Source organism: Parus major, chromosome 2 (genome assembly GCF_001522545.3).
Source record: "Parus major isolate Abel chromosome 2, Parus_major1.1, whole genome shotgun sequence".
In the NCBI taxonomy this organism is placed as follows: domain Eukaryota; kingdom Metazoa; phylum Chordata; class Aves; order Passeriformes; family Paridae; genus Parus; species Parus major.
The window spans coordinates 51,989,150-52,002,275 of record NC_031769.1 but is presented as its reverse complement, the minus strand read 5'-3'; the positions used below and the strand labels follow the sequence as shown (position 1 = coordinate 52,002,275).

The following is a 13,126-nucleotide window of genomic DNA, read 5'->3' as shown; positions in this document are numbered from 1 at the left end:
TATGTACCAGGTTTTCTTTGTTTTCTGCAAGCAGCTCCTACGTTCTATAACCCTGTGTTTGGTTTCCAGTCATGTGTCTCATGAGAATATGAAGCATACGTACGTTACTTCAAGCATGGCAATTTTTAAACAGGACATTGACATTACTTTCGTAACTGCTAAACTTTGAGAGGATATTTTCAACCTGTGGTTGCTGAGGTTCAAGAACTATGTATGAGGTCTGCAAAAGCCACCTAAGGAAGGTGTTCAGTTAGGGTTAAGTTCTCATCAGAGGGGTTAACAATACCACCGCAAAAATGATTACTGTTGCATCAATCTGAAAAGAAATATTAAAGATCAGTTCCCCTTTTTTAAACCTGTTTTGTTGTTTTTAAACAAGGATTTGGAACCAAAATAGATGAATTAACTGTGATAAGTTCTCAGAGGGTTTCTTTTTTGCCTTGATATGTCAGGGGTCCCTTTCTAGACACAGAAGCATTCAAGTTGTGGAGTTCAACACTGAAGTGCAGACTCAAAAACGTGTAAACTGAGTCCTTTCAAAGAAACTTTAAAGTAGATACACTTTCTTCCTGCCCTTCTATACCCATACTTCTCTCACTCCACAAGCAAAATATTATGTGTTTTCCTAGAATGATTACTTTTTTAGCTGCCTGCAAAACCTAATAAGCATTTCTAGGTTCTAAGTGCTGAAGCTGACTAGAAATCCTTTGCTTCTTAGACACTGACAACTGAAGACTAGAGACCATACTGATAAGATGCTTTTCCCTAGAATATACCTTGCTTTATTAATCTTCCCATTCAGCAACAAATTTTTCTGCCCAAATAAATTACAGTTCTTAATTTCTCTTTACACTGATACAGTTAAGAAACTTAAGCATTCTGAGAAAGGGACATTCCCAGTATAAAAGCAGCATTGTTAAGCTGGTGCTGGTGGCACAGACGTGCTCCAAAATGTTACCTGTGAAAGACAAGAGCAGCAGCATTGCTGGGTGGCTGCACTGAATGAAAGGTCTTCCTTTTGTTCCAGCTTGGAGTATTGTTTTTCTCCGGGATTACTGTTCTCAATATCTTGTCAGACCATGCATGATGTTCTTAAATGAGAAATCTTTCAGTGTTTCTCATTACCTTTCCTCTCCTTTTTAAGCTGACATATTTTCACTTTGCAACACTTCAGTTAAAGTTTCCATTTATTATTTTCTGTGCTACAGAAGCAAAAGAATCTACAGTATTGGGTAGCTGCTGTTTGAGCTATCATTTTGAGGGCAATAAAGATAAAATACTTGGAAATTTCATTTAGAAACTAAACCTCAGTCTGTTGACAGCAATGCACTATGTGGCAGAAGAGGAAGGGATTCTGATCTGTGTGGCTGTGAAAGAAGGGAAGCTTCCTGTTCTGGGGAAAGACCCACAGGATAGTGAAGAGCTTTAGATCTGTACCAACCATATGCAGTAATGAGGGGAGAAGAAGAGAGCTTATGGTTTGGAATGTTCATTACAGTTTTGGGTTGCTACTCGTCATCTGAGGTCCCTCTGTGCATGAATTGTAATTGATTCATGCAAAAGTTATTGAAAATTTCACAGCAATGCACAAATATATTTTATAAATGTTACACTTGCAAATCAAATAAATGAAATTTCAGGATCTCTTCTTTCACTGATGGACTCTAGAGCTTGAAGTTACTGGGCTGATCATTACGCTGGAATCAATCTTAGGCTTATGCAGTTTTTAACTGTATGATTACTTGGTTGTTTTGAAAGTGCCCGTGTCTAGCTCAGTAATTTTATGTAGATAGTCACAGGAGAAATCTTAAGACAGATTACAGAATAGCTAAATAAAAAGAGAAACTTTTAGATTTAATTAAATCTTTTCTTCCCTAGTAATGTTGGCAAACCAAGTGAAACTGCTATACAATTGAAATGTAACCATGGCAATTTGTATGTGTCAACTGACAGAGTGGTAAATTTTGTCCTGGATACCTACACAAGTGTTTTTACCAAACACAAAATCTCCTGGTGATAGTGTTTAGCTATGGATGTGCAAAATCGTTCTTGCTTGTTCTTAATTTGTTTATAAATTTGACTTTATAGCACAGTCCCATAATAAGCATGTGAATAATTCTATTAATTCTATATAATAGTTCATACTTCAGATTGCACTGTACTATGTAATATTATACAGTAGTATGGTACTACTGTATAATGCTATATAATATTAATACATATTTTCCTAGTGCTCACTGCAAATTTGATAGGAAACCATGTAAAAAAAAGTAACTGGTAGTCCTAGAAACCAGTGAGTATCTGCTTTATAGAGGTATTTCAGAAGTTGCTAATAGTATCTCGAGAAGAAGAACAGTACTTCTAGAAGTAAGTGCATGCTGAAATAAAGAAAAGGCCTAAAAATATATGTAAACAATTTTTATCAGTGTGGAAGTTTTACTTGCGCTGAAATAATTAAACATACAGAACACTGTGGAATTAAAGAGAAATGAGCATAGAAATAACCATCAGTTCTTTTTGGTGTGTAAACATTCTTGTCTTGCCTTGAAGGGTTTCCCTTGAATATAGTTCAGATATTTGAAACTTTAGAACATGTGAATGTATGTTGCAAATGTGTACTTTCTTACTGGCTGATGTATTTGAACTTAAAAGCAAAATATCCCCATTCTTTCAGAAATGCCTTTGCTCCAGTACTACCTACAAGTGTACTCTCTGGTGCTGCCTTGTATTTATTGAAATTTCAGGGTATCTGTGGGTAATAGATAAATATAGTCATTGGGTTTGATATAAAAGTATTAAAACCAAAGGGAGAGGAAAAAGCCTATGACTTCTCAAAATTTTCCCCTCTTTCTTTACAGCTTGTAATGTTTGGTACCTGAATTCTGTGGAGATGGAGTCCCTCACAGGCTACCAGGCAGTACAGAAAGCCTTGAGCCTGACACTGATGCAAGATCCTTCTCCTGTCTCAACTGTTGTCCATTTCAAGGTGTCTGCTCAGGGAATCACACTGACAGATAATCAAAGAAAGTAAGGAAAAGAAGGATGGGAAGAGAATATGTGGCCCTGTCCCTGTCAGGTGTTGGCCACTGTTAATTTGACGTTCCTAGTTACATTTTGCAATCTCTGTCTCAGAGGATACTAGAGTTATAGGATTGATGGTGATTGTGTAAGATGGCTGCAGTACAGGAAAATGTATTTTTTAAGCTGTGGGCTTTATTTCCATATGGTGTATTTTACTTTTGGAAGGTCACTTTAATATGACTTTTCTTTTGTTATTTCTTATAAAAAGGGAAAGTAATGGCTGTGCTAGCATTTGATACTGAATCTATACAGTGAAGTAATTGATCTTCATGATGTCTTTGACCAGTATCACCAAACAGAGCTGACTTAAGCAGATGATTTGTATCTCCAGGATCTGAAACAGTGTTTTGAATAGCTTGTAAAAAACTGTAATAAAAAGTTAATTTATATTTACTTTGTTGTAAGTGCTAGTTAGGGTACCAGAAACTCTTTCAATTAGAAAAAATTACAATAACAAAGGAAGGACAATGAGAATTCATTATAGGTTAAAAAAAGAAGTGCCAAACTTCTTCATTCCGTGGGGTTAGCAATCATTTGTAGCAGATCACAGAACCTTTACCTTAATTGTAATTCATAGGAGTGTGAATATTTTGAAACATAGTATTATCAAATTATTCACAGGTTCCACAAAGTTGTCTGTCCCACTAAAATAGTATCTTTCAGAGTCACTCAGAGGTAGCAGAGAATATTGTTTGTATTAAAATAAGACTAAATATAATTTATTTTTTATATTAGTTTATTGTTTAGAATTGTAAACATCTTTATTGTTTTTGAAATTTGTTTTATTTCTTCCTATCCAGACTCTTTTTTCGGCGACATTATTCAGTCAACACTGTTATTTTCTGTGCCTTGGATCCACAGGACAGAAAGTAAGTATGCCAAGCAGTATTTTTTTATACATTATTTGTATTATTTTACAAAAAAACCCAAACAAAAAAAAGCAAAACTAACATAGGTTTAATTTTCATTTCTCCATTCTGTGTTTTTTTACTGCTTTCTTAATGGACAAGGTGGATGAAAGATGGCCTTTCTGCAAAGTAAGTGGAGTCTCTTTTGAATGTTTTAGGAATATCATTAATGTGATCAGTTTCTTGATCTAAATGACTTTTGTCTGAGATGTACAAGGGAAAGTGGTTGTTCAGAGACAAAAGTCTTTCAGCCCTCTGTAATTATACATTGGTTACTTCATCTACACCTCTTCAAGTTGAGTCTTAATTATGTGGTGTGGTGGTGGGATGGAGCCAGACCTAGCATGGTTTATTTAGATTGAAGAACTGTGCTTTGACTGTGGTTTCAGACATTAGAGGTATCTGCCTCTCAGTTTTGTGTTCCACCTGGCCAGGAAGACTTAACACAAACTTGTCTTACTTAGACTGATAGCTTTAAAAAAATCCCTCCCTTGGTACATAAATGAAAACACTCCTAGTAATACTAGTGTGTGGCATAAATACATGATTACCTGTGGATTGCAAAGTGTTTTCTGTTGAAGGCAGATGTTGTCACTCTTTAATCAAAAGAAATAACTTAGAGAGGCTCAGCACTTGTTTCTGGAAAGGAACAGGAAATAGATGGCTTAAATCCTTTGTCCAATACTCTGTCCACCAAGATGTGTGGCCCTCAAAATCCTCTCTTTGGGCAGTCCCTGACATACCACAGCACATGCCCCCCAAACTAGGTAAGAAAACAGCAGTATCGAATCAGGTTAAATATATCTCCAGGGTCAGCAGCAGCATGTCTCTAACAGCAAACAGTACAGGATGCCATATGGACAGGATAGAAGGAAGGGGATAGTCTCCTTCTCTGATTCTCTTGTGAGTTGGCTGGTCCATTTGGACCGATGTGTTTAGCAGTCACATGGAACCTTGCTCATCAGAACACAGAAGTCTGCCATATGTGCTTGGTTTCTGCAGTATTGTTTCTGTTTTATGAAGTGAGGCAATGCCTATCTGTCAGTTCTCTGACATACTGTGATTGCTGCCCTTGCAGAGTGTTTGGGTTCATTGCCAGGAAGCAAGGCAGTGCCACAGACAACGTATGCCACCTCTTTGCGGAACATGATCCAGAGCAACCTGCCAGTGCCATTGTAAACTTTGTATCAAAGGTCATGATTGGATCCCAGAAGAAGATCTGATGCCTTTCCATCCTTGATTCAGAGCTCTTTGCTGGACTTCACCGAAGGAAATCACTGTGAGAGGGAGAAAGGCTATTCAGCATCAATATCTGAGTATTGTCATTCCCAGTAAGGAAAGCGGAAGATGATCTGTGTATTGTGTTTGCAAGAGCTCAGGCTTTTATTTCAAGATGCCTCACAAAACATTATTTCTTTGTTTTTATATCAGAGGACAAAACAAAAGAAGCTGCATGCCACCCAAAGCAATGTAGCCCTTACCTGAATGAAGCATAAATGAAGAACTTTTATACTGATGGGTTTCTAATATATCTTCCTATGCTGTTTCTCATAATTTATTGTAGCAGAAATACTTAGTAGATCGCGCTACTTTTTTTTTTCAGAAAGTGTTTTGTAAAACCTCCACAAAGGCACTTGCCATGGTTGCATCAATGGTAGTTATAGGCCTTGCAAATGTGCTTTTAGGAGAGTGATCATGTGAGGAAAACTATTTGCTCTTCCCTGTGTCTTTGTGATCAGTGATGAGAACTGAATGGAGAAAGTGGAAGATGTATGTGAAGAGAAGGTTTGTGCAAGCTGTTTTCTGGTAAGACAGGAGTGGCAGTGTGGAATATTCAGGAAGATTGCTCTGCATTTAGTGTTAAGAAGACTGAGCTGTTTTAGTTTGAAAATTTTTCAGTAGAGCAGAAGTGGAAGAACAAAAAATAAGTGTGAAAATCTGTTCTATAATTAGGGCTTTTTTGTATATTTTTTTTTAATACAGAGAGCTAAACAGGGAAGATTAAGCATTTTAGTAATTACAGGATAAAAATGAGGGAAAAGCAAAGAGGAAGATTGTATAATTTATGCATTTTTACCCATGACAAATTATTTATAGCAGATCTCAGATCTTGGTATGTTATAGAGATAATTCTTAAAACTAGATCATTATTGAGCTTTACCTCTAGCACTGTTTTGTGTAAGTAAATGTGTGTGTAGTCTGTGCCTGGCTAGAGACAATAGTCTGGTATTTTGTCTTTTCTCTTACAGACACTTCCCATTTCCTGCTTCTGCAATACTGTTTCATTCCCCTACATAATACGAAATTATGTTTATGGATTCTTTTACTCCATTATTTTGCTAGAGTTTTGAGGATTTGTTTTAATTTTTTTTTTTTTTTTAATCTGTAGGAACTATATTTGATTTGTTATTCCTTAAGTTAGGGAGTGTGAAAGTGAATGGAATTTATTTTGTTACTTTGTCCCATTTCTTGAGAGCTTTTATGTCATGATTTCTGCATCCATCACACTTGTACATGTCTCTATCTTTCTTAAAACATTGATATTTGAAATGCATAAGAAAGGGCTATTTAGCTTTGTAAAAAATTGATGCAGTGGGTTACAGTGGAAGCCTGTACAAGGAGAATAAGCCACTGAGATCGCCTGTGTAGTTCCCATTCAGTCAAAAAGTGCCCTGCCAGACCCCTGTATGAGAGCTGATGGTTATAATGTGACTTTAGTGTCATAAGTGCTGAAAAATTCAGTGCTTCTTTCTTCCATACGTGGCCATCAACATCATATTAATAACCTGAGGAATAAAATAACATTCTGTATTTTGCATGTTGATGCGAGCCACTTTATCCACTTGTAGATTTTAATCCCTTTATTCACCAAATAGATCTACATTTTTCCTGAATAAAATATGGGGTATTTTTAACAGCTCTTTTTATATTTCCTGAAGTATTAGGACTAGGTTAAACCTTATACAGTGACCATAGCTGAAGTGTTACCAAATTATTTGTGTAGCTACCGATTTTCTGTAAATAACCTTATGCTTTTTAAAAGGAAGGTAGTGAGGAAGAGAGAGAGAAGAAATATTTGAAGTTTAATGTATTTGGACCAGAAAGTGGTTTATTAGTAGCAGTGGGCATTGGATATCTGTAGAAGGGTGAAGCAATCCAAAGTGTGGAATTCAATAGCTACCATTGAAGCAACAAAGGCAAGTACCTCTGATTAGTAACATACAATTCTGTTATTTTGGCACAGAAGTATACTACTTAAACAGTGTTTATGTACCATCCAAAAAAAGAATGCAGTTCTTACTTCTAGGAGCTAGCTTTGCTCCTTTTATAAAATGTGAGAACAAGTTTTCTTTTAAGATTCTTTTGGTGTACAAAGATTCCAGTTGCCTAATTTCATCACCCTGTTGGAGCCCAGAGAATTTCTTCAGCTGACATCTCAAGTAGATTTAAGTCTCCATTAGGTTTTAATCTGATGTGTTGTAAGCATTGAAACGAGGAGGATTTTTTACTATATTTTTTCACTTCTGTAGATAATAAATTTTAGTGTGTCTTCTTAGACACTAAGTGTTGGCCTTTGGGCTGAAAATAAAATGTCTTTTTTTCCCATATATTGTCATTTCCGTTCAGGACCTTATTTTTTATTCCTTGTGCTTTCTCAAGGTCTGCTGAATTCAAAAGCATGAGGGATTGCATGCTGACACTCCTGGTGGTATTTTCTGGGAGTTTAGCTCTACTTGCTAAGTGGGAAAAAAGAAGTTACCCTGTTTCTAAGGGAGATTTTCAATTTTGCATTCCTTTGGATGGTATATTGCCATGTGCATTTGCTTTTTAATGAATTTAAAAATGTACAAAGCAAGATAGTTCAGTATGTACCATTATGTAGTATGTGTAGAAAAATATTCATGGAACTTAAGTGTTCATGGCAAATAAAAGATTAATCTTTATATAGCACTTTCTTTCAAGATTTTTGGTAGATGTGTATATGCAATTTCATAACTAATGGCAGCAAGTTGACATATATTTAGCCAGACTCCTGTTAATGTGGTTAGTAAATATACTACTATAATCATACAGTGTTAAACTACAAAAATGCTAAAAGCCACATTTTTAATTAAACGGTTTCACTGTATCCAACAGTATAATGAAATATTTAATGTTTCTTTCTTGGTTTTTTCCTACTAGTGAAAATTTTCACTTTTTTCTTGAAACTGTAAAGAAGCATCTAAAGGTCTTCAGTATATAAATAAATGTTCTATAAATTCTTTTTGTAGTCATTTTCTGTGCTCTTCAGATACCGCCTCTTTCAGATTATAATAGAATTACAAATGTGAAATTCCACCACACAGTGTCACAGGGCAGTCTGTTCTGAATGAAAGTTACCTTCCAACATTCAAATCAGCTAATAAGCAAAACCTTCTTTGTGAATTAAGGATAATTTGGGTCCTGGGGTTTAGTGGTAAGAAACGTTTGAGATTCCTTTCAAGGACTTCACATGAGCCTGTGTTAGTGGTTGCAGTAAGTTAAAGCATATAATTTTTCCTAGTTAATTTGTGGTTATAATGGTATAAAAGTATCTATTGCCTGCATTACATATTTCAGTGCAAGAAGGAAGAATATGATGTCATTCTCTGAGATATTGTAACCATTTTAACTGTGCCTCCACAGTGCTTACACTGGATAATACTCCAGAGGGGGGTGAAAAATTTTACCCCTGGCTGAAACAGGTACAAAATCAGTGCATCAGACACAGAGTGAAGGTTGTGTTATATACATGCTTTATCAGGATTATTTCTGAGTCTGATAAACTCTGGTATGTCATGCCTTTTCTGTGAGGAATACACTGGCACGAATTTTTCATTCAGTGTGCTTGACTGTCTCACTACAGGCCATTGTGAGGTTTATGCATGGTTGTAAAGTGACTGTTATTCATGGAAAGTGTTGATCTTTTATTAGAATGAATTATAATGTGGAACAGATGACAGGGATGCATTGCTGTGTCAAGAGTCCAGTCTCTCCTGTTAAACTCTTGTTCTTGAATGTGGCTGCCATTGTGTCTGTGTGCTGCTGTTGGGTGCATTTTAAGGCTGCTCTGGAGTCTCTTTGCCCCAGTGGAAGAAAATCTGCTTGCAGGATTCATCCTAGCTATATTTACAACTAGTTTATATGCAGTTGTTCTTATGCCAGTGTTCTCCTTAGCATGAATAACTTCTCTCTGTTGAGATATTTATAGCAGGAGATCTGCTCCCCCTGGTGACCCTCAGTCTTCTTTTGGCAAGGCTAAACAAGTCAGCACTTGGCCTTTATGCATTTTTGTGTTTGAAATGCTGTTTTTGTTAGTTATGTAATTTCTTTGGAGAGACCTTTAAGTATACAACCAGACTCTTTATAAAAAGGGGCAGGAGCTGCTGCCTTGTAATTTTTTAAATGTTTGTGTTAGAAAACTCTTAGAACAAGAAAACTTGACCCACCAAATAGGTGGAGTAAATCCCTTATCTGCTTCTGCTCTAGAATTAAGGTTACAGTAGTGTAAACTGTATCAGGCAGGACAAAGGAAATTACAAGGGCAAATAGCTAAAGAAGTTCTTAAAAGCCAAATTCAGAAACAGGAAGCTTGCAGGAGACTTAGCACATCTGGCAAACTACCAAAAGGGCAAAGGGGAGCTTTTTAGAGAATTAAAGGATCTTGCTGAATAACTGAGAAGGGATTTGCATTCATGTCACTACAAGGGATATCAAACTGGAACTATTCCCTTCCTTTGAAGACATTTAGTGTCTCACAATGTACAAATATTTGGACCGGTTTTAATGTTTTATTATTTGCAGAATCACAGGGTGGTTGAGAGTGGAAAGGACCTAAGGAGATCATCTAGTCCAACTCCATTGTTTAGAGCCATTTGCTCAAACATCTTGAATTCACCAGGGGTAGAATCTCCAGTCTCCCTGGTCAATCAGTGGTAGTTCTTAGTTACCTTCACAGTGTTTCTTGATATTTAGAGGTAACCTCCTGAGTTTCAGTCTGTGCAGATCACCTCTTGCCTTGTTATGGGGAACCTCTGTAAAGAGCCTGGCACTCTCCCTGTATTTATACACATTGATGAGCTCCCCCTGAGCTGCCTTTGCCAGGCTGCACAGCTTCCACAGGCTCAGTTTTATGTCATTGACAAACTCACTGAGGATACACTCTGCCTGATTATCCATCCAGATCATTGATTAACATGTTATAAAGGACTGGACCCAGTATGAAGCCCTGGGGTAGATCACTAGTTACTGGCCTCCAACTAGACCTTGTGCTTTCACAGCACTGTCAGTGCTCAGCTATGCAGGCAGTTTTCAATCCACTTTACTGTCTTCCCATCTAGCTACACTGACAGCTTGTCTTTGAGGATGTTATCCAAGACAGTGTCAAAGGCCATACTGAAGTCCAGGAAGGCAATATCTACCGGTTTCCCTTGAGCCAAGCCAGTCATTTCACCACAGAAGGTTGATCAGCAATGACTTCCTCTTAATGAAGTCATGCTGACTCCATGGATGTGGTCAGAGGGCTGGAGCATCTCTTCTGTGAAGACAGGCTGAGTGAGTTTGGATGCTTTAGCCTAATAAAAGTGAAGGCTCCAGGGAGACCACAGCCTTCCAGTACTTAAAGAAGTCCTACAGAAGATGAGGAGGGACTCTATCAGGCAGTGTAGTGATCAGATGATGGGTAGCAGTTTTAAACTGAAAGAGGGTAAGTTTAGAAATGGAAATTCTTTGAGTCAAAGGGTGGTGAGGCATTGGAACAGGTGGCTCAGAGAAGCTGTGGATGCCCCATCCCTATCTACAACCATTTGTATCCAGTCTAGTTAAATCTGACTTTTGGATTTTTTTTGTTGCCACCTATATTATATACAAGTCATGATTTGTTTGTAAAGCAGATGGCAGCTATGAAAGAAAACACGGAATAACAAATTTGGATGAAATGCTCTATGGATGGGGGATCAAGATGTGGGATGGAATTGGCCCAGGAGACCTGCATGCTTGTGTTTAATGCAGTAGAATAATCCAGCTTTAAAAATAAACAGAACTATGTTGATTGAAGTACTTGTTTCAAGCCTTTCTGTTTGCAAGCTAATGTGAAACTCACACTGAAGTGTGTGGTAATTGTTTATACCTAGTATTTGCGAGTGATGAGAGGAAGCCCTCAGATTTCAGCAGGAAGTTTCACAGCACACAATTTTCTCCCTACATATGAAAATAGTTAAAATTCATTCTTATAACTTAGTTCTACAGCAAACTTGGAGTCCTATTTTCATCTATAAGCATGTTTTGCTCCAACTGACAAAAACACAGCAATCCCTGAAAGTAACTACTAGATTAAATAATTTTCCTTGTTGGAGCACTCAACTTTTGACCACTTCAGTCTCTTTCCATAACAAGTACCAGGTACCAGGTATTTGAAATGGCATGTAGAAGTTTGTTACAGATTTTTATGAAGAAATGTGGCTTAACACGTCAGTATGTTTTGTCACAAGTCAGGGAAGAAATCCCTAAAGGTGGTATTGATTACGTAGTGACATAACTACAGTATATGGTATATACATGTGCTGAAATCTGTATGTGCATTTGTTCTTGTCAAATATATATTTGATTTCACACCAGTTGGAGAACATCCACATTTTATATTTTTTCTGTATTACTTCTTACATGGGATCCATCCATACCTGTTTCTCAGCAAAAATGGAATAAACATGGTGTCCTAAGGTGACTATGATGCTTGTATCCCCAGTTGTCTGTTCTGTTTATGCTGAATATTAAGTTCTGCACCTTTAGGACTGGTTCCGAGAGCAAAAAGCAGGGAAGAGCAATGTGCAGTTTGTTTTCAGAAGCTGCACCTGCTCCCCTGGATTCTCTCTCCTGGACTGTGTTGTCTGCAGAAGGGACAGTGGGATAGAGCTCTCCTTTGCTTTTAGTTAGTTTAGTTAGTTTATAGCTAGCTGAGGCAGAGAAGTTCCCCACACTGTGGCTTTTCTTTTTCTTGGAACTGATTTGCTCTGCTCTGTACTGAAAACCGAGAGAAAACACCAGGAGCTCACACCTGTGGCCTACCAGGGCCTAGGACACAGCATTTTCCAGTGCAGGAAAGACTGATAAGAGACTGACTGAGCCAAGCTACACCCCATGAAGAGGACTTTCTGAATTTGCCATCTCTTCAGAACAGTGAGACATTTTATTGTTTAATATTAGTCATTTTTTATGTTTGTGGATGCTTTGCTTGCTAAATAAACCTTTTTTTTTCACTTTTCTCCAAAGAAATCTTTTCCCAAACCAGTATGGGGAGGGGCCGTTTGAATCTGCTGTCTAGAGGGACCCCTTTGGGAGTTTCCTCCCAAATTTGCCCTAAACCAGGACAGATGCTTTTTTGGCACCCAACATGGGGCTCGAGAAAGTGGAAAAAACATGTACTGTTTGCATTTTGGTTTCACTTACGCAGTATTGGGATAAAGTAGTCAGTAGTCATGTTGCTTGAATTCATAATGTCTCTCAGGGTGGAGGCCTTCATGTATCTCTGGTCCCTGGCTGTTTTTAGGTTTTAGTACCTTTCTAGTCCCTAGGTTTATTTTCTTATCTGGAGATAGCTCCAGTATTGTCCCTAACATGTAGCTTTTACAGATGAGGGGCATGGATTAGAATCGCTATTGTGCTGGGTGTGGTGATAATGACTTATTGGGAGTTTACAAAGGTACTGGAGTTTGTTCAATATATGTATGCTTAAGGTTTCTTCATCCTACCCTGCGTCCTAGTTCCAGTAGCATGTTTTGGGGGTTTGTTAGTAATTGCACTCAGTTTGTTAGAGGAGGAACAGATGAATCTTTTCAGCCTTTCCTTTCCTCCTTCTCCTTTGAATCTGTTAATTCACTTTTTACAAATGTTCCGTTCCCCATGAATGTTAAAGAGATCACTTTCCTGGTATTTTATCTGGTAAACTTCCTCTATATAGTCTACAGTGTGTCTAGAGTAAGGGCTGGTATGTCCAAAAGAGCTGATGAGACCCCTGACACAGGAGTAGACCCAGCCATGGAAAATCCTGAGTAGTGTGGAGAATGGGAGGATATGGGCCAAACCCTGAAAAACTTTGCCGACCCTCTAGCCTGAGACTTTCC

The 13,126-nt window shown here is 37.6% G+C and overlaps 1 protein-coding gene across 7 annotated transcripts in view; it reads left to right on the top strand.

Moving 5' to 3' along the window:
- TNS3 (tensin 3) overlaps window positions 1-8,253 on the top strand; it is a 166,131-nt gene extending 157,878 nt beyond the window's left edge. For 6 of the 7 annotated variants that reach the window (XM_015618189.3, XM_015618188.3, XM_015618184.2 and 3 more), the window contains 4 exons: window positions 2,859-3,027; window positions 3,882-3,950; window positions 4,092-4,118; window positions 5,068-8,253. In XM_015618189.3, coding sequence (XP_015473675.1) covers window positions 2,859-3,027; window positions 3,882-3,950; window positions 4,092-4,118; window positions 5,068-5,212 — 410 coding nt within the window. In that variant the 3' untranslated portion in view covers window positions 5,213-8,253. The remainder of the gene's footprint in view (window positions 1-2,858; window positions 3,028-3,881; window positions 3,951-4,091; window positions 4,119-5,067) is intronic. The other variant, XM_015618183.2, reaches the window with a different exon arrangement.
- Window positions 8,254-13,126: the final 4,873 nt, after the last annotated feature.